General features: G+C 39.7%; 1 protein-coding gene across 9 annotated transcripts in view; it reads left to right on the top strand.

The window, feature by feature from the left end:
* dock4b (dedicator of cytokinesis 4b) overlaps nt 1-25,957 on the top strand; it is a 222,183-nt gene that overhangs the window by 112,592 nt on the left and 83,634 nt on the right. For all 9 annotated transcript variants that reach the window (XM_041780989.1, XM_041780988.1, XM_041780986.1 and 6 more), the window contains exons 14-22: nt 2,971-3,096; nt 8,638-8,762; nt 9,328-9,490; nt 12,434-12,540; nt 15,745-15,898; nt 18,180-18,277; nt 18,415-18,498; nt 22,184-22,284; nt 23,178-23,259. In XM_041780989.1, the coding sequence (XP_041636923.1) occupies nt 2,971-3,096; nt 8,638-8,762; nt 9,328-9,490; nt 12,434-12,540; nt 15,745-15,898; nt 18,180-18,277; nt 18,415-18,498; nt 22,184-22,284; nt 23,178-23,259 (1,040 nt within the window). The remainder of the gene's footprint in view (nt 1-2,970; nt 3,097-8,637; nt 8,763-9,327; nt 9,491-12,433; nt 12,541-15,744; nt 15,899-18,179; nt 18,278-18,414; nt 18,499-22,183; nt 22,285-23,177; nt 23,260-25,957) is intronic.

The raw sequence follows: 25,957 nt of genomic DNA, 5'->3' as shown, positions 1-25,957 counted from the left end.
TGCAGAGAAAAAGCCAGCTAAAGCAATTTTAACTGTTACCTTTAATAGAAAGATTAGCTTGAAAGATGACTGGCATTTTATTTTCTTTAACCCACATTGTTTTTAAAAGGATATTTAGGTTTAGAAAATAATCTTTTATATTCTACAAAATGTATCTTAAACCAGTGGATCTCAACTGAGCAACTGGGACCACAATTTCCTAAAATTTTCAACAAATCAAATTTATTTTTCATTTTATTTGTATTGTATTTGGAATGTAATGTGACCAAAGAAAGAGACAGGACAAGCATGTCATTATAGAAACCCTAAACTGATATGCATGCACGAATTGTATGTTATTCCATTTCCTATGATAAGGTGTATATTTAGGATGTTTTCAAGAAATTCTGAGAAAATAGCATCATTTACAACATTTAAGCAAGAAAGCCAGTTTTGTTTTCCTCAGAAAAGGAGTTAAATAAGTCTAGATCTCAAGAAAATTGCTAAAATGTACACGTTATCATGGAAAAACAGAGTAAAATAAAATGTACAAACGTATTTTGTCTCTGGCCCTCCATAGTTCTTGGACTTTTAGATCCAGTTTTCTCCGCTTAAAACAGCTCCACAACCCACTTTTGGATCCCGACCCACTAGTAGAGAATCACTGTCTGAAATGATCTTAAACTAAACATGGTGGCGGTAGTATTAGCTTGCTGTACTCTGGTTGTGTTAGATAAGATTTGTATGTGCATTTAGCCTGGTCAGTGAACTTAAGTGTCACTGAAGTAGCTAAATAGTTGGACTGTGCAATTATGGCAACAATCAAAATCACGATTAATTGGGCTTTTTACCTCAATTATGATTAATGAACGGTTATTCCACCCCAACCTCTGACTCAGTTTGTTCTGTGAATAACTGAATAATTTTAAAACGAATAGAGGAGAGAGGAACATGCAGAGATTAACAATCCATGGTTATTTATTGGGACAACTGAAATCAAAATACACAGCTGAAATGAAACTACCTGGCTGCCTATCATGTGACTATACAGCTAGTAGTTTGTTTTAAGGGGGTGGTGTATTAGTAGAGAGATGTTTTACAAGGGAAAAATTTTAAATAATTGACATGGCAGGTTTTCGTCTGTTATTGGCTCTAAATGTTGGTTTGGATTATTTTTTGATTAATTGCTCAGCTTTACTAAATAGACAGCTGAAGCTACAGAGTTATTGCTAACTCTCTACCAAAAATAACAATCTTAAACTTAGTACAGTAGCTCTAGTGTTAGCTTGCTTTGGTGACTGCTACCTGGCTGGTTTTCAATATGTGTCCTTTTGAGCTTGCTTTGCTGTTACAAGGAAGAAAGTGTAGTTATAGCGCTATATCAAGTGTATGCTAGCTACAGAAGTGGCTTGGGCTAGCCTTAGCTAAACTTTAAAGTAAATAAAACTAATTTTTTTTGGCTGTTTTCTGTTGTTAAATGATGTGCTTTGGCGAACAACACTTCAACACAAATGTTGCTAGGTAACCAAGGTCAAGCTTGACGGCTTCTCTTTGTCTGGGCTTTCCCACCCCTGGCAACATTCATGGAAACCCCTGGCGGTTGTTAAGCCCTTGGGACATCCACAGCACAGCCAGGGGCTTGTGGCAACCCTTTATAGTCATCTGTACGTACCCTAGGCTGTGCTTACTTGCAACATCCATTCGTTACTCCACCCTAAATGAGTGTTTTTTTTTTTTTCAACTTCCAACGGTAATGTGCAAAGACATCTAGAGCACAACAGAGGTTGTGCCAATCCAGCATAAGTTTTTGGCCCACATATGCCCAAAAGTTCTGCACAATACTGCACTGTGTTTATTTATATAGGATAGATGTAGAAAGACAGGAATGCAGAAAAAGAGTGGGGGAGGGCATGCAACAATGTGCAACCAGTGTGTAGAGGACTATAGCCTCTGTATATTGGCATCACTGAGATAAACCTGCACCCAGTATGGTGCGTATTCTTGTTATTTTGGCATCTTTTCATTATATAAATAATAGTTTAAAAACAGCAGGGTTTTTGAAACAGTGTTGAAGCAAGCAAGCATAAATAAATACCAAGATATCTGGAGATATACTTGCGTTTCCCTCAGAGCCTTGTGACTCTTTTTCTGAGAATATGTAAGTTTTATGACAATAACTATTTAGGGGCCTAAAATAACAAGGCATCAACCTTAATATCTCATACACAATTTTGTGACAAGCCGGAAAACCTAAACAAACCCTCTTCAATCTTTTCTGTCTTTTTTCACTGATGTATGACTTTGCAGAGTAATGTATTCTGGCATATTGCTAGCAGGTTTGCAAACAAGTCACGCTGCTCTGTTGACTCGCATCACCTGCAACCTCTCGCAGCTAATGAACCAGTTCACCACTGCCTCCAAACCTTCCAGAAAACATCCACCATAATAACAATCATCATCATGTTTTCTCTTACAGTACCGCTCCCTTGCTGTTTGTGCTTCCGCCTCTCCTCCTCATGATCTCAACACACACATACATATGGGCGTCAAGAAGATGCATTTTGATCTCTAATAATAAACCTGTGCTTTAATTTATCCATTCTGACATTTGGAGTCATTGCATAAGAATATTGATTTGAGACGACAGCCTTTATGTAGGATTTCCTTTTAATAAAAAGTGCTGAGAATGACTCAGAGGCTGTTTGCATTTTGTTTATGTACGTGTGGGCGTCTACTTGCTTTCCATACAGATAAGAGCTTCTGTTGACTCATATAACTTTAGTTGTCTGGTTTGCAAATCCATGCTTTTTTAAATAAATATGCTCTTATGAATTCTTCTCTTCTCACCAATACTAGAATGTTTTTACTGCTGGGGAATATTTTGAGTGTTCTGAGTTGCTTAAGCTTTGGCATAATGTGGGAAAAATCAAGGTTTCGGTAATAATACAAGAATATGAAACCCCAGATACTAAAGTTTTTCTTTTCTTTCAGGTCTTGCTGTGGCGCTCCAGCTCCTCCACGGGGATATAGAGCAGCTGAGGCGAGAGTACATGGTCCTCTTCACTCGGGGGGTGTCCATTACCAGAAAATTGGGCTTCTCTGATGTAATCATGCCAGGTAGGCCACTTTTTAAAGGTCACTTTGACCAGCAATTTAATGCCACTTTCATTATAAGCCCTTGAAGAACTTGAACAGTTGCAGATTGAGATCATAAGCACCAACTTATTTCCTTGTCTTTGCAGATGTTTTAATGCTTAATGACCTCTGCTGTGGTGTTATTTCACATCCTTTGGACCGCTTTTGCTGTCAAAATTGCACCACATTTGTACATATTGTCCTTTGAGTTTCTTTTGTTTGTTTGTACTGAGAGCTCAGTCTGTCCAATTTATGCCTGAAATAACTATTCACAGGACTAATATTTCTTAAATCACAGTGATAACTAAAGCCCTGCATGGGACACTTTTCTTAATCCCTATCCTGCTTGATTTCTAACCATTACCACTCACTCCCTCAGCACACCATGTACACTCCTGTCTGCACCGGCAATAGGTCTGTCCACTCCTGCCCGCATCGCACAGGGATTCTGACAATCCATGTTGAATATTCATAATAACAGACAGTCCATTTTATTAAAGGAAAGGTCAATTAATGTGTTGACTGAAGCGCCAACTTGACACAATTTCGTCCCTGAATGAAGGAAACTCTGAGAAAACAACTACAAAAGTCACATCCTCATCCTAACGGTGCCTCACATGCATTAAAAAAGCAGCTGAGAGTCTCAGACTTATTCATCTTTTTGTTCTGGCATGGTAATAGAAATATGAAAGTAATATTTACCAACATCATTTACCATTTATATTAAATAGAGGTGGGAATCTTTGGGCACCTCACAATTCGATTTGATTTGATTACAATTCATAGGGCTACGATTCCGTTCTTAATCGATTATAAATGCATTCTGATGCACTTGGGCTTTATTATGTGTATTTCTGTTATTCTCACTGAGTCAGACTTAATACAAAACTTACATCTGTGTTTAGAAAAAAAGAAATGAATCAGATTTCCTCTATCCTCTAATGGAAGATATATGTAAACTGGAAATGTACAAGTGCACTGAACCAAAGGTGGCAGCATCCTTTCCTTGTAAAATATCTAAAATTACAAATGTAAAAATGCCCTTTTTCACAGATTAACAACTGGTAATCTAAATCTTGCTGTTATGCACTGCGTGTCAGAGATTCCCCTTTTTGTTCTGATTATTCCATAGTTTTAAATAATTGAAGAATGATCAATCATTGGAAATTTATAAATTGATTCAGAATCTTCCACCTCCGCATCACGATGCATCTAAGAATTGATTTTTTTTCTCCCGCTCCAATGTTAAAGTCATACAGAGGCGGAATTGTTTCATGATCTCCAGAAAGTTTGTGCGTCATAAAAACTGCCGTACGCTTCCATCAGCTCTCCCAGACAGTAGGCTAATCTTTACTCCGTTAACGCCGGGCTGTTACCTACCTCGTCATTAGATGCTTAATGATAAACACACGAACAAACAAAACAAACAATTGGAATTGAAAGAGTTTTTTCCCCAAATAACTGCGTAATGGCTCAGCATCTCTGCACACCGGTGCATGTTTGTAGTGATCAGCCAACGACAGAGTTAGGGTAGCATTAAGGCTGTGCCTTTTGAATTATCTACAAAGTTTTAGAGTGCACACTTTTTCTGTGGAGTGTTTATAAAGCATCACATCATTTAGCTCCACAGAGACAGACAGATATTCAAACATGTTTATGCACTGCCAATTGCAGCTAACAATAACAGTAAATAAACCTTGATTTTTAACAGCATCGTGTGACACACTCCTGTGTTATCTTAAATGAGCACCAACAAGAAGTGCTTTACGGAGAGATTACTTTTATCTGGGCGCAGGTGTATCATCACATCCAGGCCTGCTAAATATGTTTCCCTGTGGGCGTGTTTCAACGAAGCCCAGTTCTGTCACTTTCGCTCTCTTAGTTATAAATAAACACAAGACTCATGAGCCCGGTTTTGTTTCTGTTTTTTAGTGTGTTTGAGAGCGAAGGCCATCTTCTCTTCAGCATTTTGGTGGAGTCAGGGTTATACAGGGGTAGTGATGTAATAGGGGACAAGACGGAGGCAAACTGAATCGAAAGACGCAACTATTTTGGATTTTATAGAAAATCTCTACATATGTATGATTTTGTTATGGCACCAGTTTTGAAAAAGTACACCCAGGAAGTCTTCTGAGAGGTATCAAGGATAACTGGAGCAACGGTGTGGGGTGTAAATCGAGACAGACAGACAAGCCCCCAAATATAGTAGTAAGATTTACTATGAACCTTTTTAAAATGAACCTCTTTAAAAATGTGACTGTTTATCTCTAAAATGCTTTATTCCTTACATAAACTTTTTTTTTAAGTAATAAAACATAGATTTTTGTGTAAAATACCAACAGAAGATCTTGAGATAACTGGAAGCTTTTCTAGTGTTTGTGTTGTACACATCAATCCAAGTAATATCACCTGTAGTTCCCTTGCCTATTGCGTGACAGAGAGATTTAAATTCAACCTCAGGGTGCTCTTAGAGAGATAAAATATTCAGGTTGTTTCAGGTAGAAAAGCCTCACTCAGAAAGCGTCTTACCTAAATGACACAGATCCCTGCAGAGGCCCTCAGGCTAACCTGGATGGGGTCTTGTTGCCATGGTTACAAATGTAAAACCACTTAAATTCAAGATTAAACATGCTTACATTCACACATACATGTCCAGTGCATTTTGAGCTTTGTGACTCTTTGTCCGTTCATTCATTCATGAGAGCTGGACGTTTAGGGAGCTGTTCTTTTAGCCAGGCGAGGTGTGCTGTCTGGTCTCACGGATAAAGAGGAACCACAGACTCCGGGTCCCCTAGCGCCTCACTAACACAGATTTATGTTCACTGTCTCAGGCTTTGTCTTTGTCTGAGTGTAAACCCTGAACGCTCTCACTCCTCTCTGTTAAAGTCTGCCCCTGGGCTATGGAAACACCCTTTCTTTTTCTGGATTTTTATCTGACTGTATCTTTCTCCTCATTTTTCCACTTCAGCTCCTCTTGCCCCGCCCTCTCCACTTCCCTTTTTCCTATTGTGTATTAAGAAACTGCCCCTGTGTTGTAGCGTGTCTGCCTCTCTGGACTCTTTGTGCGTGTATGCGGGTACAGTAAGAGCTGATTTAGATTGCTGTATGTTGCTATGGTTGCTGTTGTTAAGAGCAGAAAAATCAATGTTGACCCTAGAGATAGAAATATGATTAGCACACAGACTCACACAGTCGCAGAGGTTATAAAGGGAACCTATTTTACAACGTGTCTGACCGCAGCTCAGCTGCAGAGGAAACAGGCCTATCCTCTTTCTTACCCAGAGCGCTTTGCACCATTTTGAGTTCCCCTAAAGAAGGAAATAAACATGCTTCTTGCCCAGTAATTGTACTTTCAGGTGCAATTACAACAAAAAGATGAAGGATATTACTTCCTGGTATTGTTTTCCTTTTAGTGTTTTGGTAGATTGCAGAGCCAGCTTTGAAAAAAAGGCCTTCTTCACTTTTTCAGTGAAGGAGGCCTTCATTCTGTAATGCTGCAGCCTGATGCTGCAATTGTTTAAATTTAGTTTTTATCTCTAAATTTCCACTCAGTAATCCATCATGACAAAGTGAGACAGGACTTTAGAGAAAAAAAAACTGAAATATCACATTCAGACCCTTTGCAATGGACAGGTTGTCTGCTATGCATATCAGAGCAAAAACCAAGCAATGAGGTCAAAGGGACTGCCTGCAGAGCTCAGAGACAGGACTGTTGCAAGGCACAGATATGGGCATGGTACCAAAACAATTCAGCTGCACTGAAGGTTCCCAAGAGCACAGTGGCCTCCATAGAGTGTGGCATAACCGGAACTCTTCCAAGTGCTGATCACCTGGCCGAAGTGAGCAATTGGGGGAGATGGGCCTTAGTCAGAGAGGTGACCTTGAACCCTGTGGTCACCATGACTGAGCTCCAGAGATCCTGTATGGAGATGGGACAAATGATGCGCTCCATTTACCTTGGAAGTCGGATGTCAAAACTGGGAATGACGTCATGTTTTTCTGAGAAACAGATTTCCCAGTTGTTTTCCATTTGTCACTACCACAATGAGTTGGAAAAACAATGGATGCGATTCTTGCGTTAGACAGTCATTGTTTTTGGCAACACTGACCAGTTGCTAGCCGATGAGCCTTTAAAACAACACATTGTGCAGTCTTTCATGTATTAAAAGAATGTTGCTGCACACTACATGAAACTGCAGGATAGTGCTGTGTCTACAATATCTAAAAATGCACTGAGAAACAGCAAAAGGTTCTGAAAACAGGTCAAAATCACAGTTTTACTACACTGGGGTTCTCTGTGAAAGAACAAGTTCACGAGTTGTACATATGACTTGGGGAGATGTTGCATTTGCCACTTCTGGTTGGAAGTCCGAGAAACAAGTCAGAATACGATTTACGATGACAAATCAAACACAGCAAAAGTTCCAGAAGGAAAACATCCACTGCAGCACTCCGATGATCTAGGCTATATTGCAGAGTTGCTAGATAGAAGCCACTCCTTAGTGCAAAACTGAAAAACTGAATATCTGCTTGGAGTTTGCAAAAAAGCACCTGAAAGACTCTCAGACTGTGAGAATTGAGATTCTGTGCTGAACTTTTTGGCCTAATTATAAATGTTATATCTGGAGGAAAACAGATGATTGCTCATCACCTGCCTAATACCAACAGTAGAGCATGGTAGGGGCAGCATCATGCTGTGGGGGTGTTTTTCACAGAAAGCTGTGCATAGCAAAGTACAGAGATATCCTCAATGAAAACCTAATCTGCAGAGCTAAAGATCTCAGACTGGGCCGAAAATTCCCGACCCAACATGACCCTAAGTACACAGCCAGAGCCTCGACTAGAACCCTAGAGATATCTGAAGAGACCTGAAAGTCAATTTCCACTGACCAACCTGACTGAGCTTGAGAGAATTTGCAAAGAAAGATGTCAGGAAATCCAGTCCAGGTGTGCAAAGCTTGTTGCATCATAATCAAAAGGACTTGCAGCTGTAATTGTTGCCAATGGTGCTTCAACTTCGTACTAAATAAAGGGTCTGAATACTTATGTCAATGTGATTTGTCAGTTTTTTCTTTTTGATAGTTTACAAAAAATCTAAAACTCTTTTTTCCCTTTTCATTTTGGGGTTCTGATTGTAGATTATTGAGGGAGAAAAATAGATTAAAATGATTCTAGCATCTGGCAACAACATAACAAAACTGAAAAAGGTGAAGGGGGTCTGAATACTTTATGAATGCACCGTAATTGTTGACACTCCTACCAATGTGTTCTGTTGACAAAAGTGTGTAAATTATTGACTGAAGAGAACATTTAAAAAGAGGCTACCCAGTGGGTTTTCAAAGCAGGCACAGATTCTCTGTAAGCAGCAGATTCATCATTAAATACTACTAATACAAACCCTGTCCACCCTTGCCATGAAGTATTGCACTAAAAAGGAAGCCAAGCAGCTGAGAGGTCATTAGTAATGCTCGCTGGCATGCCTAATCAATGCATTGTTGCCTCTTTTACTTCCTGTTCCTGCAGGAGAGATGAGGAATGACCTTTACATCACTCTGGAGAAAGGCGAGTTTGACAAGGGGGGGAAGAGCGTCGCCAGGAATGTAGAGATCACTGTGTATGTGCTGGATATCGATGGACAGATCCTGAAGGTAAAAACACCCTTTGAAAATTGTATGTCACAGCTTTTCTATCCTCGTTAAATCACAACATTCACAAGCTGCAGAAACTTTCTGTAAGGGCAGTAAATGCTACATTAAAGCCCTTATTTAACTCTTTCTTTCTTAATAGCGATGTCTTATTTTGGTGCTAACGGTTCATTAAAATATCGCTGACCCAGATGTGAAAGCTAAGCGTCTCTCCAGTGTGCTGCCCGTTTCTGGTACAGCGCTGTGACAGTCTGCCTCTGTGGTTTCCTGCTCTGCCTCGGCCTCGGACAGAAAATAGACTCAAATATAACCCTGCTGCCACTGCTGCTGCCACTGCATGGCATGCAGCCTTCTGACACTCATAAACACAAGCATGCTGACCGTGTTATTCTCAGTTTATTGGCTTTTGTGTAACATTAGGATTTATTCATGTCTGACTTATTATTTATTCCTTTAAATCTACTTTTGACTTCTATTAAGCTTGGATTCTTGTTTCCTGTCCTCCACCCCTGTTTTTCCCTTTCATTCTATCTCTTAATTCCACCTTCTTCTTTTTTCCATCCCTCAGAGTCACGTGGCTGCCGGCTCCGGAGAACCAGGAGCAGACGAGTACCACTCCTTGGTGCTGTACCACAACAACAGCCCTCGCTGGGCCGAGCAGATCAAGCTTCCTATCCCTGTGGACATGTTCCGAGGTTCACACGTCCGGTTTGAGTTCAGACACTGCTCCAGTAAGTGGGAATGGGATCGTGGGTAACCTTTTTATTTTTCTGGGAAAGGTTTCAGGCATTAGCTGTTCAGCCGGGAATGCCTGAGGTGCTGCTTTATTTTCAGTTGATTATCTGGGGCAATTAAAGGTAAAGAGGCGTTGTTGTGGAGCCAAAACAAGCACTCACCTCCCCGTCTGTTTGATTCAGCCAGCCTTCCTTCCGGCCACAAGCCCCGAGGCTTCTGCCAAACAAAACCCGTCAAAGTCCAAGTCCAAGAGTGTGCTTATTTTAGCATTTTCATAATGAGATTAGTTTGTCTAACTCCTCACCTTTTAATGATGCAAAACTTTAACTATGAACTAAATGTTACCCTGTACTTAACTCTTCTCTCCGTCCCCTGTCTGTGTCTCAGTGAGAACATTGCGTCTCCTCTCTCATAACATGATATTATTATGCCATTTCCAGCCAAGCTGGAAGGCTGCACGTCTGTGCGCTGTAGATATAGCAGCCTTATTACTGCTGGCAGTGCTAGTATTGCTGCCCAAGTGGTGCCTATCAAGAGCCCAATTTGAGCCTGTGGTGACACCAAACTGAGGAGACCACACTGCATGTACTATTAGGGCTCTGAGTCAACCTGTGTGGAAAAATATGATTAGCAGAGGCTCTCATTTCAATTAGGCGCTGCCAGAAAGCTATGAATTTGCTCTAAATGCTATTTCACTTTTGCACTCATTATGCAGTAGCTGTAATTTGTTTTTAGGGAGTCCAGTGCTCCTAAATGGTGCTAAAGGGAGCTGTGAGGATCTGCTAGCATCAGCAGTGCACTATACTGTTATATGATAGCTAATTGTTTAATACATATTTTAGAGAATTGTAACAATGTGCTGCAGAATGGTGGTTTTATCATACAGTGCTTTCAGAAAGTAGTCAAACCCCCTTCACTTTTTTAATTTTGTTTTGTTGCAGCCTGATGCTACAGTTGGGAGAAAAATGTTTTGATTTTTTTTCTCTCTCATTGATCTACACACAGTACTCCATCATGGTAAAGTGAGAACAGAATTTTAAAATTTTAGAAATAAATGAAATATGTTGACAAGTGTTCAGACCCTTTGCAAAAACATTTGAAATTTAGTTCAGGTTTCATCCATTCCTCCTGATCTTTTCTAAAATGTTTCTGCATTCTGAATGGAGTCCACCTGTGGTAAATTTAATTGATAGGACATAATTTGGAAAGGCACACACCTCTCTATAGAAGGCCTCACAGCTGACAATGCATATCAGATTAAAAACAAAGCCATAAGGTTAAAGGAACTGCCTGCAGAGCTCAGATACAGAATTGTTGCAGGACACAGATCTGGGGAAGATTACAAAAAATTCTGCTGCATTGAAGGTTCCTCAAGAGCACAGAGGCCTCCATGATTCTCAAATAGAGGATGTTTGGCACTGGCAAGATGCTTTCAAGAGCTGGTGGCCTTGCCAAACTGAGCAATAGAGGAAGAATTGTCTTAGTAAGAGAGGTGACCTAGAACCTGATGGTCATTCTGACTGAGCTCCAGAGATCCTGTGTGAAGATGGGACAAAGTTCCAGAAAGACAACCATCACTGCAGCTCTCCACTGATCTTGACTTTATGCCAGAGTGGCTAAATGGAAGTCTCTCCTCAATGCAAAACACATGAAAGCTGATGGACTCTCAGACTGTGAGAAACAAGATCATCTTGCTTGTTGAAACCAAAAATGGAACTTTTTGGCCTCAATTATAAATGTTATGTCTAGAAGAAACCAGGCACCGCTCATCACCTGCCTGACACCATCAGCAGCAGGGCCTAGGAGACTGGTCAGAGTTAAGGATAAGCTAGATGGAGCACCTAGCTAGATGGTTTTTTGCTCTGATATTCATTGTCAGCTGTGTCATTGTCATTATGGGGTACTGAGTGTAGATTAATTAACTATGATGATTTTTTTTTTTCAGCCGTAGCATCAGGCTGCAACATAACAACATTGAAATCAGTGATGGGGGTTTGAATACTTTCTGAAAGCACTGTAAGTAAGACTCTTGTTGCTATAGGAGCAGAAGGTATATGTTTTCATCCCCTACAGACGGGAAGTATGGTTTCAAGATATAACAAACATCAATTCCTACCTGGTCTGCTAAGCTTAATCTGGCCTGAGTTTCACAGAGTAACTCTTAATCTTTTTAATCTTCTTGCACCCAAGGCTGTGAAGGTTTATAGATCAGAAAACCAGTCCAAAAAGAACCACACGCATTGAAAAACAAAAAATGAACACTCCTGAGTCTTGTAAGAAATAACCCTCCTGGTGGTAAAACATAATCACAGCAAAGCAAGAAAATGGCCAAGGCACTGTACCATTTTCTGGGTTTAATTCAGTGCAAGTCGTTCTTCTCCCTGGAGAGTGAACACACAACAGACACACACTGGAACACACTCACAGAGGGACTGGTCGATGCTGCCTTAAATGAATCACTGGTGTTTGCTATGAAAGGAAAGAACAGATCTGCACTTGTTACTTCCCGCTGTGCACGCATTAGCACTTTATTGCTATAGCAGAAGATAAATCACATTACATGTGTTCATAATGCAAATTATGCTTTCAGAAAGCTTCTTAAAAAAGCACAGCAGTGAATATTAATCAGGCGCTCTGTGAGGTCCTTAAACTCATGCCTTTGCTTGTGGTGTGCTCTGTAGACCCTAAAGAATAGCGGTGTTACAGATTCTGACCACACCCAGCATTGACAGTCAGTGCTTTTAAAGGTTTAAGGTACAACTTCAAGACTGAAAACAATGAATGCTCCTTAAAATTCAGAGCATCAGATCCCCTTGTTCCTATTCATTATCATTGCATAACTAGTTTCATAATGCAAGCCATTGTTTTGTTTATTGTTTTGCAGCCTGTGCCGGTGTATTTTGGACTCAATGTCATGTCCATGTGTTGTTGTTTGACAGCTAAAGACAAGGGAGAGAAGAAACTGTTTGGCTACTCCTTTGTTCCTCTGATGCAGGAGGATGGCAGGACTCTGCCAGATGGCACCCACGAGCTCATTATCCACAAGGTAAAACCTGCAAACCCTCACCAATAAGACTCGCACTGAATGTCATGGAAGAGAAATAATGGTGTGCTCTGCAGGATATTTGTTTCTGGCAGATGTACAATGCTTAATATTCAGATTGATGTGTGCTTCCATCCAAGATTGGGTCTCATTTTTAATCAAAAGAAGAGATATTTTTCTTCTTCCACTTAGAGGAAATTTCTTTGTTGAATCGTTTTCACCTCAGTGACGAGAGCGACTTTTTGTGTGATGATTCAGGCCACTTGGCTTTACTGGTGTGCCATGCTGCCCAACATTAATCAGAGATATTCCAGCACCATTTGTCTTTTTATTATCATTTGCATGCCTAATACTGAGTGCTTACTGGTGCAAACTGTCCCTCAGAAACAGGTGCAAACATTGCCAGAGGCCTGGCTCTGGACTAAAGGTGAATCCTCACCTTCAGATGAGCCATGCACCTTAGAATAAACAGACATTAATCTCTATTTACAGAATCTACATAGTAGAGTCATTGTATGGAAGTCATGATTTTCAGCATGTTATGAAGTCTGTTTGTATGTTTGTAGTCTGAGCTGTATTGCCCAATCACAGATCAGCAGGTTTAAGCATACAGGTGAAAGAGCAGCGGAATCTTTGTCAAATCTAATACTGTGTTGGTTATAATATAGGATTATTGATAGCATGTTTTTGTTGAGACTACAGTGCTTAACACATTTATTAGACCACCTGTCTCAGAGACCATCCAGCATCATGAAGTGCTTTAATGCGTACTCTTTATTTTCAGTGAGCTCTCCACGTTTTACCGTTTTGAACAGGAATGAGGGATTTCAAACTGAATTCACCTTTTTATACCCAAATTTGAGCCGGCTCACTGGGCTTCTATGAGAAGTCAGAAATTAATCAAGCATAACATTCAACCACTAAAACTATTTTTTCTGTCCAGGAATGCAAGTAAATAATTATAATTTGACGTATTAATCAAGACATAATAATGTGCTTTACTATTTTTTCAGTTTTTTTGTAAATCAGTGAATCTGAAAATTAATGGATAACAATAATAATTATATTTTAGCATTAAAAATATAATTTGGGTTAAAGAGCTTCTACATATTGGTGTATTAACCACCAATATGTATTAACCACTCTGTTCATTTTTTCCCCCCCAAAATCGTTCAGCCCTAGTTAGGGGTGCACAGTATTATTGCTAATATGTTATCAGATATGAGCTTAAACAGTGAATTTTTAGTATCAGCAGATTTTAACATTTCTAAAGATATTTACGACTGATAGTTTGTCTTTGAAAATCTGCCTTTATCAGCTGTAAATGTTGGCTGTATGAGCAAATAAGTTAGTGGAGTTTGAGACATTACCAATAGACCTATGTCAGCTGAAGTGTGAAGTGACGTGTGGTTTGGGACTGAAGTTTAAGGTCTGCACTACTTTTAAATATCTGTATCGATATTCACATTGGCTGGAATTATTTGGTAAATATCGACGTATTGGATATCACCAAAAATCCAACGTCTTTCATCCTCTGTGAAGATTAGTGTTTCAAAGGAGGAAATAAGTCAATTTTTGTGTGCTAAAAATACAGCACCAATCAAAGGGTACACAGGAGGTCTTAAAATGCTTTAATATCCTCAGACTAAGGCGCTTTAGTATTAAATTCAATACAGATTTGATTGGCATTTCCAACCTTTTGCATATTGTCATGGCCTTAAATTTCATAAGTGGTCTGTTAAAAGTTTTTAAAAGGTCTTGAATTCAACTGTGAGTTTCTTGGGGGGAGCCTGGATTACCTGATACATATAATGATGATGGCAGTTTTGAGCTAACTCCTCCATTAGGTCCTCATGTGACATATTTGATGTGGTATTTCGAAGGGAATCTGCTTTTTTTTTTTTTTTTTTTGTCTGCCACCACTGAAAACCCAACCAGAAAAGGACACAAGCCCTGAACTGTCCCACCAGGCTTATGAAACCTTTGAGCTTTGGAATCTGCAAAATGAAAAACAAAAGACTTAAATGAATACATTATATGTTTGCAACATCATTATTCATCGAGCTTCTTGGTAAATTACAACCCTGGGATGCTCTTAAGTGAGCCACAACCGTTTTGCATCACACTGATGTCACTGCTTCAGCGGGGATTACGTACTGTATATAATCAGGTGAATCATTTGTTATGAATGGAAAAAGCAGTCTTTCTTTTATCGCACAGTTTGGAGCTGGGGGCTGATAAACAGCTCACACCACTCCATTACAGGCTGACGGCCCAGTGAGTAATGTCCAGTTACTTAACCACGAGTGAGCGCTGATGTATGAGTGTTTGCTAGCGCGTGCACACAAGTCAGCTGGTACTGAACTTGCTCCTGAGTCAACTCTGTGCCCGTCTTTGTTTTTAGAACAACTTTTATGCGATTTTAATGCAATTAACATGCCTTTCTTGTCTTTTCACACATTTTCCTCAGCACACATGAAAAGACTAAAGCAAATAAAATGTCCTGTGCACCCTTTTAAAAAAGCTTCTGCAAGACCGTCCTGGGTGTAATTTCAGAATAATTGCAGACTACATGCTTTTCCTCAGCTGGAGGCGAAGGGTGTGTGCAGAAACCTCAGGCTCTGCAGAGGACAGAAAAGCTTGGTGCATACATTTTATTGGCAGTGAGGCACAACAGTGACCCAAAGTCTGATTATTTATTTTGCTCTCTACTTTATAGTAGTTCTGTAGCAGTGTAAAAACACAAAAACTCTGTTTATTGCCCCCTTTTCATGTCAGGTTCCCAGATTTAGTCTTACATAACTTCTCCCTAACTTAAGCCTGCCAGTTTTAGAGGACAGCTCTGTTTCGCCTGGTGTGTTCCCACCGCTCAGAGGGGGAAAAGGCCCCACTCTTATGCCAGATGGAAGTTGCTGAAAAGCTCAATGAAGCTGGCATGGCCTAGTTTCTCCTCAGACCTAAAATAGACACGGAAGAATCAGTCCAAAGTGTGTGGAAGCTTTGGAGCAGCCTCAGCTGTGCATGAAAGCATCACTTTAAAATCCAAAAATAACAGCAAGATTACATTATTGATTTAATGTTGTGAAAGAAATGTTTTAGTACTGAGCTGCTGCATAACTTTAGCATTTCGATAATCTCAGGCCCCTCTGCTTTTTCCCTGTGCCAGCTCACTAAATGTGTTCTTTTCTCCCTCTCCTTTTCCTCCAGTGTGAGGAGAACACCAGCTTGGCAGACTGTTCACGCTACCTGAAGCAGCCTTTCTCCAAAGCCAACCTCCCGTCCAACAACCAGACTCTGAAAGGCACCAAAGAGTCTTTCTGGATCACCAGCTTTCTCTGCTCTACCAAGCTCACACAAAACGGTAAACAAGACTCGGAGATTGACATTTTGGCTGCTCAGCGGTTGAGGTGTTTTTGGCTGATAGGCACCAACGTCTGTCACATTGTAGCAACCTTAATGCACTAGCTGATCCTTTGCTTTGGCTGGTAGAGCACGAAACCTTCACTGCTGCAAAAAGGTATAAAAAATTTACTAAAACCTAAACCAGGTCTCATCAGCTTCATAAGTACAAGGGCCAGACTTTCAAATTAACTACAATCAAATAAAGATTTTTGTCCCGATAACATGATTGTATTAGTTGTTGTATTTTGTCCCAGAATGTAAGAAATTTGTATGCATTAACAGAGAAACAAGTCTCTATTGCCTATTTAGCCACATATTTTTAGGAGATCAACTTTGTCCATCTCCAGGTTTGACATTAACATGCTGCATCCTGATTGTTGAGAAAAACAAATGGAGGAAACAGGTCTATTGTTTTGATTTGCAGGCAAGAAAATGACACTCTTCAAGAGCCTGGGTTGAAAAGATGAAACAGAAACTGCTGATTTAATCATAGAAAAGTGCTTCATATTTACTTACAACAGCTGACGGATTTATTAAAAAAAAAAAAAAATACTGATCGAAATTAAGTCATTCCTGATGAAACTGTTGCAGTTTTGATCATTTTGGGGGGATTTATAGACAAAAGATGCCCTAAAAAACACATCTTTTTTCCTCCTTACATTTTCTGGATGTAATCATGTATTGGGGCCGGATTGGGGAGCCTTTTGGGGGTCTGACATGGCCCCAAGGCCACCAGTTGATCACTGACCGAGATGAATGGTTGGTAAAATTGGGAGGAAAACAAGCTAGGATACTGGAGGGAAACTGAGTAGAAATAATAAGAAAAAAAGCAGTAAAATTTTTAAAAAGTTTAAAATATTAAAAAAGCAGTGAATCCAGTCCTTCTTGCTTGTACTACAGCCAGCCACAAGAGGGCGATGGAGATATTTTAGCCACATGTTTTAGAGCTGTCCCACTGTTCATCACTGGGGTTGTCAAAACCCAAACCTCCAAAAAACAATGTCAAATTCTGATTGGTGAAAAAAAAATGCATGTATTTTGTTTTTGATATCCAGGAAGGGGAAAATACATTCTCAAAGTGCCTGAAATGGTGGGTTGATACTGTAACCAGCAGCTTGAATCAAGAATGGACTGATGAGTATGAATTTGTCTTGCATCTTATTTACCTAAAATAGCTGGTGAAGGGGTTTTTTGTGAAACTCAAGCCAATCTGGAAAAAAATTCTCCCTTAATTTGGGGGTTCCTTTAAAAGCTGTAGGGATTTTTAAAAATGAAAAACACTGTAAATACCATAACACATTTTCCACACATTTTCTGAATTTCATAATCTTCTGGGGGCCAGATAGGAAGCTGTGGCAGGCCTGATTTGGCCCCCAGGCCTCCAGTTGATGATCAGTGCTAGCCTAGCTCAAACCACATCCTTAAAGGAGCAATGCTCACTGAAATTAATGGAGGCTAATGCCACTACCATGGCCAAGTACCTTCTACCACCTAACTAAAAAATACTTAAATATCATTTTGACCTCTCTGCTTCTGGAAATCATGCAGGCTTGGATCAATCATCATTTGCTTTTAAAGCCATGGACAAAATAATCCTAGATTAACATATGAATAATGCAGCAAAGGAGACCTCTAAGTTCTGTGTTTTTCTGAGATGCTGTTATTGTTTTGTTGTTTAAAAATGCAGACAACTGAGTGATAAATCATTTTTACTTCATTAGTCATAGAATATTTAAACATAAAAGCTACAGGCACATTTGTCTTGCAACAAGCTGTTCATTTCCAGCATACATTTGATTTTGTTGTTGATTTGGTTATAGAAAATATTGCAGAGCTTGCGTTGACAAAATATGCTTGACAAATGCACTCATGCATGCTCTCAAATGCGTGCAAACACAGAAACTCACACAGAAACTTGCAAAAAACAGAGACACGCTTTTGGTTGAACCGAATCCAAAGAGACAGCTCAAAGACTTTCTTCTTCAGGCTGATGTTTTATTCATGCACATGTCTGGGGACCCTAGCTTGGTAAAATGACTTTTTATCTGTGTTATCCCCGCTGCACTTGAAAATGTCATAATTTGTTTGGATTCAGACGGGTTTTTCGGGGCTGTAATTGAAGGGTGTGGTGATACTCTGTGATTTGAGGTGCATCTTTTCCATCAAACATGCGATACGCTGCGACTTCTTTTGATCTGTGCTCTTGTTTTCACTATCTCCTCTTGTTGTCCTTCCCCCAGGTGATATGCTGGACCTGTTGAAGTGGCGAGCCCACCCTGAAAGAATCAACGACAGCCTCTCAAAGCTGAAGGAAATTGATGGCTCTGAGATTGTCAAAGTAGGCAATCAGATTTTCAGCTGTGATTTTTTTCTGCTAACCTGGCATTTCTAGGATTGATTTGATTTCAGTTCAGGTGTTTTTAAAGTTCAAGTGGAAATCACTACAAACCCCCTTTTGTTTTTCTCCTCACACAGTTTCTTCAAGACACCCTGGACACTCTCTTTGGTATTCTGGATGAAAGCTCTCAGCGGTACGGCCTCAAAGTATTTGATTCTCTGGTGAGTATTTTGCTCTAAAGGTCAGTCAGTTTTCACAGATCTTTTCTATTTCCTGGTTCCTCTTTTCCTCATATGTCGACCTCAATCCCGTCTTGTTTGAGTGCAAAAACAGACGGACAAACTCACTGTCATGGAAAGATTGTGTGATGTAACGCTACACAGCCACCGAACCAATCTCTCTCTGGTCCTGCTGCACTGCGCTGATAGAGCAAGGTGATCGATCCCCCCCTCACCTCTCTCTCTCCATCACTCCCTCACTGACACATGAACACACTCAGCCCTCAGTGCAGCATGTTATCAATGATGAAACGGGCTAGTGAGCCCAGTTGTGGTCATCAGGTTTCCTTTTTTGTGGTTTTGAGATCAATCCAACAAGTCTGACAAGCGGACTTGTGTCTTCTGTGTTGGGACCGACTTCAAGCACTTCAAAATAAAAGCCTTCACAGAATGAAAACAGAGACTAACAAGTGTTGCCACTGTGAAAAACCTTGGTTGTTTTTGTTATATTTTTAGAAACCTGTATTACCTGATGTCTATTTTTATTCTCTTTCACATCTTTTATATGTGGCTGTCTGAGTCACTGTTATTTATGTTTTAGTTGTGTTTCCTCTGTTGACAAAGCAGAATCACTTTATATGACATAGCTCAAAAGACACTGTGTGGGCTCCAAAGCTCCATGGGTAGTTATGATGAGATAAACTCTCTTTGGTTCCACCACAGGGATATTTTCAGTGTTTATAGCTGCAAAGTAACTACAGAACAAAAAGAATATAGTGTAAATGAAACTCAAAATAAAGACATTTGGTGTAAGAACATGAAACAAGTTAAAAGAGAAAAAAATACCAGGTGTTCTGCACATATTTTTCCTCAAAGGAGGACAGAGAGCTTAGTTGCACCATTCTGCACAGAGTGAGATTGAAAAAAAGAGACAGAATTATGTCTGATAATCTGTCCTAATGTAAGTGAACTTGCCTATGAAGTGTGAAAACCATGTTGCAGATCTAAATCGCTTCATGCACACCTGCAATAAACGTCATTTTTTAAAATCTTACTTGATTCAATGCATTTTGTTAAAGGATTAAATGAAACAGAAGCAGAGGTGTACATTCTGCTTGCTGTGCTTGAAGGTGCATGCCAGCAGATGCTTGGTCTGACCTGCTTCTTGTGTAATGCAATTTTTTTTAAAACTTGGTGGTGATACTTTTACCCCAGTAAAATTAGTATGGTTTAACGCAGACCTGAGGTCTGGGCGTCCCAGGGGGGCCACCATAGATCTCAGGGGGGCACAGGATCTGCTCTGATGTTGTCAAAATTAGATGTGCATTTAATTTTTAAAAAGTATGATTAGAAACATAATGAATAATGGAAGTTATTAATTTCATAGCAAATAAAAAAATCAAAATTTTAGAGATTATGAAATTGTATATTTACAAGAAAACAAACTCATACTTTCGTAGTTTATGACATTTCTGAGTTTAAAAAGCCATACATTTTTACATTAGAAACTCAAAAATTTAAAGAATTAAAAACCATAATTTTACAACAGAGTTAAATCAAAGATTTACAAGAAACTGAACTCAAAATTGTGGGTTGATTTTCGACTTTTCCACTTTGTAATCTGAAAAAAAAAATCAAAGTTTTGGTTCATATACAATTATGACATTTAAAGGAAAAAATATGTAGTTGTTTTCTTGTAACTTTCTGACTTTCTAAACTTGAGAATTTCTTTTTTTTTTCTCGCAAATGAGCAGATTGTCTTATTTTATTTTCTAGAGTTGCCCTAAAACACCGTTGTAATAATAGATAGTTATAAATAGATCCTTTTTCTAGAACAATACCTTTTTTGTTGGGATTTTGTGAATGAAAACAATTTAAATTGATGTTTAATTCTTCCAAGTGGGTCCTGAGGGTGGGGTGGGATGGGGACTCCTCTTAGACATGAGTAGGGGGGCCTCAGGAAAAGGTTGGGAACCAATGGTTTAAGGTTTTGAACACTGGATACTGCCTTATCCTAGCCTGTATTGCATTTGTGCAAGTAGAGCATAGAATAACAATTGCTGTAAATCTTTGCATTTTCTTGACATTTAACATACAATTAGGTAGTTTCTTGCTACTTTGGTAAGAATGGTCAAATTGAAGATGGTCCAGTATTAGATAGGCTGAAAGGGCTCGTATCACCTACCACCTACTGTGGTACAGACAAACATACATCTGTCAATAGATGGATTCTACCCTAGTGCTTGTATGCAGTGGTCCAGTTAAATGGCTTAATTATGATATAAATGTAACTCCACTGATGCAGACTGTCAGACTGTTGCTTCTGCAGCTTGTTCACCAGATCTATTGATCTGTATGGTGCATTCACAAAGTATTCAGAACCTCTTCACCTTTGTTAACTTTGTTATACTGCAGCTTGATGCTGCAATCATTTAAATTATTTTTTTCCCTCATTAACCTACACTCAGTACCTCATCATGGCAATGTCTGAAATTTATCTCAGGTTGCTCCCATTTCTCTTGATGGTTGCTGAGATGTTTCTACACCTTGACTGGAGTAAATTACATTGATAGGACATGATTTTGAAAGGCACACATCTCTCTATAGAACGCCTCACAGCTGACAATGCATATCAGAGAAAAAACACAAGCCATGAGGTCTAAAAAACTGCCCTCAGAGGTCAGATACAGGAGTGTTGCAAGGTACAGGTCTGGGGAAGGCTACAAAACATTTCTGCTGTACTGAAGGTTCCCAAAAGCACAGTGGCCCCCATGATTCTCAAATGGAGGAAGTCTGGCACAACCAGGACTCAGCCAAACTGAGCTATCAGGGGAGAAGGGTCTTAATAAGAGAGGTGACCAAGAACCTGACGGTCACTCTGACTGAGCTCCAGAGATCCTGTGTGAAGATGGGACAAAGTTCCAGAAGGACAACCATCACTGCAGCCCTCCAATGATTTGTGTTTTATAGGAGAGTGGCTAGACTGAAGACTCTCCACAGTGCAAAACCCATGAAAGCATATTGGGTTGTCATGTGCAGAAAATACAAGGATCGCCAAACTCCCCGAAGCCCCTGTAATGCACAAAACATCCTAATGTTTCTTTTAAATGGAGCATGGCGCTCCAACTTTTAATATTTCACTGTCTATAAACATGTAGCTTATACATAAAAGCAATATAAACCATCATACAAAATTCAATCAGTTGTTCTCTTGACTTTCTCCAAGGAAAAAGGAGAATATATTGCATTTTGAGTGTTGAAAAAAGGATAATCTCTCATTTTAAATCTCCTCTGAGGAACTTGTATCAACTTTGGCAACACCTGTGGAAAAAGTGGGACAATTTCTCTTTACTGATCCCAGTTTGACTTGTGTATTTAATGTTTTATTGCAGAAAATCCCCTCCTTTGCTATCTTAAACATCCAACATGCATCTCACAATGAAAAAAGAGATATAAAATTAGTTTGGTACAGCTGATCTTAGCCATCTCCCCTGAAGCTTACCCTTTGGAAAGGATGATAGAATAAATAAAAAAATCTAAAGGAATAATCATTCCTCTCTCTGATGGTCTTGTTTGCTTTTATAGCACATATAAAGGGATCTGTATTGATTTCAATTTGCTGTACCATGAGCTAAATTCTCCCCACAGGGGCTTTAAAGAATAATTCATACTCTGTTTTTGTTTCCAGGTCCATGTCATTAACCTCCTCCAGGACAGCAAATTCCAACACTTCAAACCAGTCATGGACACTTACATAGAGAGCCACTTTGCAGGAGCGTTGTCCTACAGGTATGAGATGTTTCAACCTTCACTTCTTTAAATGTTAATGTACAAGGCTACAGCAGCACCTTAAGCACATAATGACACAGCCTGGGCTGCGTATTGCATTTTAATGACATGCTGCATCACATGAGCACACAGCCACGGAGGCCAACCTGCGTCAGCGCTCGGAGGCAGCCCTGCTCAGCTCCGTGCTGGGAGAGGAATCATGTATGCTTATGGTGCCCCCTGGCTGATGAAAAGAGGAATATGTTATTTTCCTCTCACCTCATGCCTTCTCCTATCTATGGCGTGCATTCACACAAATGTTCACAGTCTACTGTCATCTTCACACTCTCTGTACCTGTCAAGAAGCCGTGTGGCTGATGTTTCTTCACCTTTTTTCCAGACACTCTCATAATGCCTCCTTAACCATCTGTTTTAAACTGTCCTACCTGTGATATTGTTTCATTATAAGTGTCACAACTTCATTAATAAACGCTACAACTTCTGCATGCATAACAAGGCTTTTTTTAATGATTTAAAGGCTCCCAATGTGTTATTCAGAGTGAGAAAATCCTTTCATTCAGCCTGCCTTCTTTGTCTGCTTCACAAAGAGCATGAAATACCTCTGAAAATACCTGCCAGCATTTCAATAGCCAGTTAAAATTGAACCAATTTAGAATAAATAAAACCCTTTTATCAGGTCGGATGGTTATTTTTCTCATTTAGGATGGTTTGATTCTTGAAAAATATCTGGGCATTCATCTTGAAATTGATTTAAACTTTTTGTAATATCGTGTTTCAAGTTTAAACGCAGCATTGCCTCATCTGTTTTGCTAAATCCAGTGAGAGATGTTATGTGTGATCTAGCCAGAGGTGAGTAATCATACTAAGTTTGTGTCTACGTGCGTCTTCTCCAGGGACCTGATCAAAGTTCTGAAGTGGTACGTGGACCGCATTGTTGACGCAGAACACCAGGATCACATCCAGCAGGTGCTCAAGGTGAGGAATTAGCACACACGTCACTCCAGCAGCCGGAGAGGTGTTTTGCTAAAGACACACGGCGAAGTACACCAACACAGACGCACCTTTAAATACAAACAAACAAACTTTCCCACCTCTCTCTGCTAGTCCTGTTAATTTCTCCTCCACATCAGCAACAAACACATCTCACCACTGTTCATTATTCTCCTCCTCAATCTATTACGCCGCATGCAATTTTAATCAGCAGAAATGCCTCCGGTGTTGGGGATCCACATCACATTATTCTAATGACTCATGCAGATGCACCGTCAGAGAAGCACACTGCGGCTCCTGTAGTGGTTTCTCATTTATCATTTACAGGAGACGTTCTGCTGCAGAAGTAAATTCTACTCTGTCATGCAGTAAATAAAAGATAAGTGATACACTGCAGATATGTTTGCAGGGTAGATGTCTTTGATGAGGTTTTTTAAATCAGTTCATAAACACGCTTACAGTAATGTAATGATGATTTGTATCTTTTGTCAGCTGCATGTTTTGTCAGTGACATGCAAGACAGTTTTGAAATTTGACCATCAAACCTACAGGAAAGTCTCTAGCTGGGGTTCCAGAACTTGCCGGAACCAGAGACCGGGGACCCCACTAGCCCTGGATGTGGTTAAAGTATTTTATGTTGCACAGTGCATAATGCACCAAGTTTTTGAACACACTACTAACATTTTAGCACAAATCCCACTTATTAAATATTACTTAATTTAAATTGAAGTAATTTAAAGGATATATTGCTATAATAATGGATAAAATATGCCACTTTAAATCATTCTCAATTTGTCTTTGCTTTTTTGGAAAGCATCCCTGACCCCTATGCGTCTTACAACCCTCCCTGGGGTCCTAACCCCACTTTGGGAACTGCTAGTCTATAACACTCAAAAAACATTCTTGAATTTATGTAAAAATAGGGCTGTCTTGTAAATATCAGAACAAATAGATATGAAAATCCTCACATTTGAGAAACTAGAGCTGTTAAATGTTTGCCATATTTACTAATTGCTCTTGTGGGTTTTTAGCTGGTTATGAAACTGAGTGAAATCAACACTGAAGCATCCATGCAAGCAACAAAAAGCAACCAGACTATCAAGAAAGGAGAGTTTTTTTTTTTCCTGAATAGTTTGTGCTAGTGCCTAAAACCTCTCCCTAGAGGGTAGATCTCAAAGAAAGAGTATAAAGCACTCCTGAAAGCCTTTCAGAAAAGATTCTATGCCTGATATTCATTTTGAGTCGCACGTTAGACATTCATCACAAAGAAAGATCAGAAGTTTTCAGTCATCAAACACTACATACACATGTAAGGGAAAAGATTAGACATTAACTTTTTCTGCAGGAGGTGCCACCCCCCAGTAGCTTTAAATGAGGTGAGACACTTTGGAGAAAGAGTTACCTTAATCCAGTGTGTATGACACACTTTTCCTTCTTTTCCCATTTCAATATTGGGCTGTGTCTTATATACTGGTGAGTCTAATGTAGCAGTTCAGAATTTCAGAGCCATGTGCCTCTATGAACAAAGTGATGCCAGCATCATAATCAAGGGCACGAAGCCTGAATTTCCCCCCATGCTCCAGCCAGTCCAGTCCAAAAGTATTTAAAAGCACATTTAAAACAACAAATAGTTGACCAAAGTGCCGAACAATAAAAGGTACAATGAAACACAGTGCCAATTTATAAACAACAGGAAATTTAACAAAAATAATAATGTTGAATATTAAGACATAGAGGCAGAAGACAGGATCAAAAAGCCATTTTTCTCACAGAGTCAAAAACCAGAGTCTTAACTTGTGTTTTAGGTTTGTTTAAAGACAGGCAGTGTGGGGGAACTATCTGCCCTAGCCAAATGTGTAGGGGGAGATCGTTCCAGAGCTCTGATGTAGATGCTACCCTGAGCTTCACCTTTGACCTCAGGGCTGTCAGAAGGGCTGGTTTTTTTTTTCCTCCTAAAAGTATCGCTTTGGGCACCAGTACCATTTAAAAAGTATCAATTTAACACCGGTATTGGAAAAAAACAAACAATACCCAACCCTAAAAAAGCGCCTAAAACGTGGTCATATTTATGTAAAAGACAAGCTGTAAACCAATAATAGAGGCTTGGCTAGCAACAAATAAATCCCTCTGCTGGTCCGTTTTTGACTACTATCGCCCTGAGATTTTTTGCAGAGGGTTTAAGGAAAGGCTCAAGAGAGGACGGGTTCATACTCAGATTCAGACACTTTATCTCAGAAGGGTAGTTCAGTTTCACAGCCTACCAAGCCTTATTAAAGTTAATAAAAATGTGTAAACAGATCAGGGAAATGTTTGCATACTAAGGGTGGTACAGCCTCCATGGGGTTCATTATGTATTGTAAGTGTCCAAAACTTACTGGGATGTATAGCAACGCAGACCAGGCTGGTGGTGCCACTTTTTGACAGCTTTTCTCACTCATTAAGTCAGAATCCTGCATTTAAAGGAAGAAAGTTGTATACTTTTTAAAGATAGCAGAAGAAGACATGGGAAATGAGTCACAGGCGTAGGTATCTGGCTGCAGACCTCTATTGTAGGGCGTTTTCGGCTCAACTGTCGCAGACTTCTTCAATGGGGCAACCTCCACCGTGGGGCAGGAAGTAACATACTAACCCTTGTTGGGTTTTTGCTTGGTTTGTGGTGTGTTATTTTTAATTTTATCCCCCT

This window comes from Cheilinus undulatus, linkage group 23 (genome assembly GCF_018320785.1).
Source record: "Cheilinus undulatus linkage group 23, ASM1832078v1, whole genome shotgun sequence".
NCBI classification, from domain to species: domain Eukaryota; kingdom Metazoa; phylum Chordata; class Actinopteri; order Labriformes; family Labridae; genus Cheilinus; species Cheilinus undulatus.
This window is presented reverse-complemented; position numbering and strand designations above follow the sequence as displayed.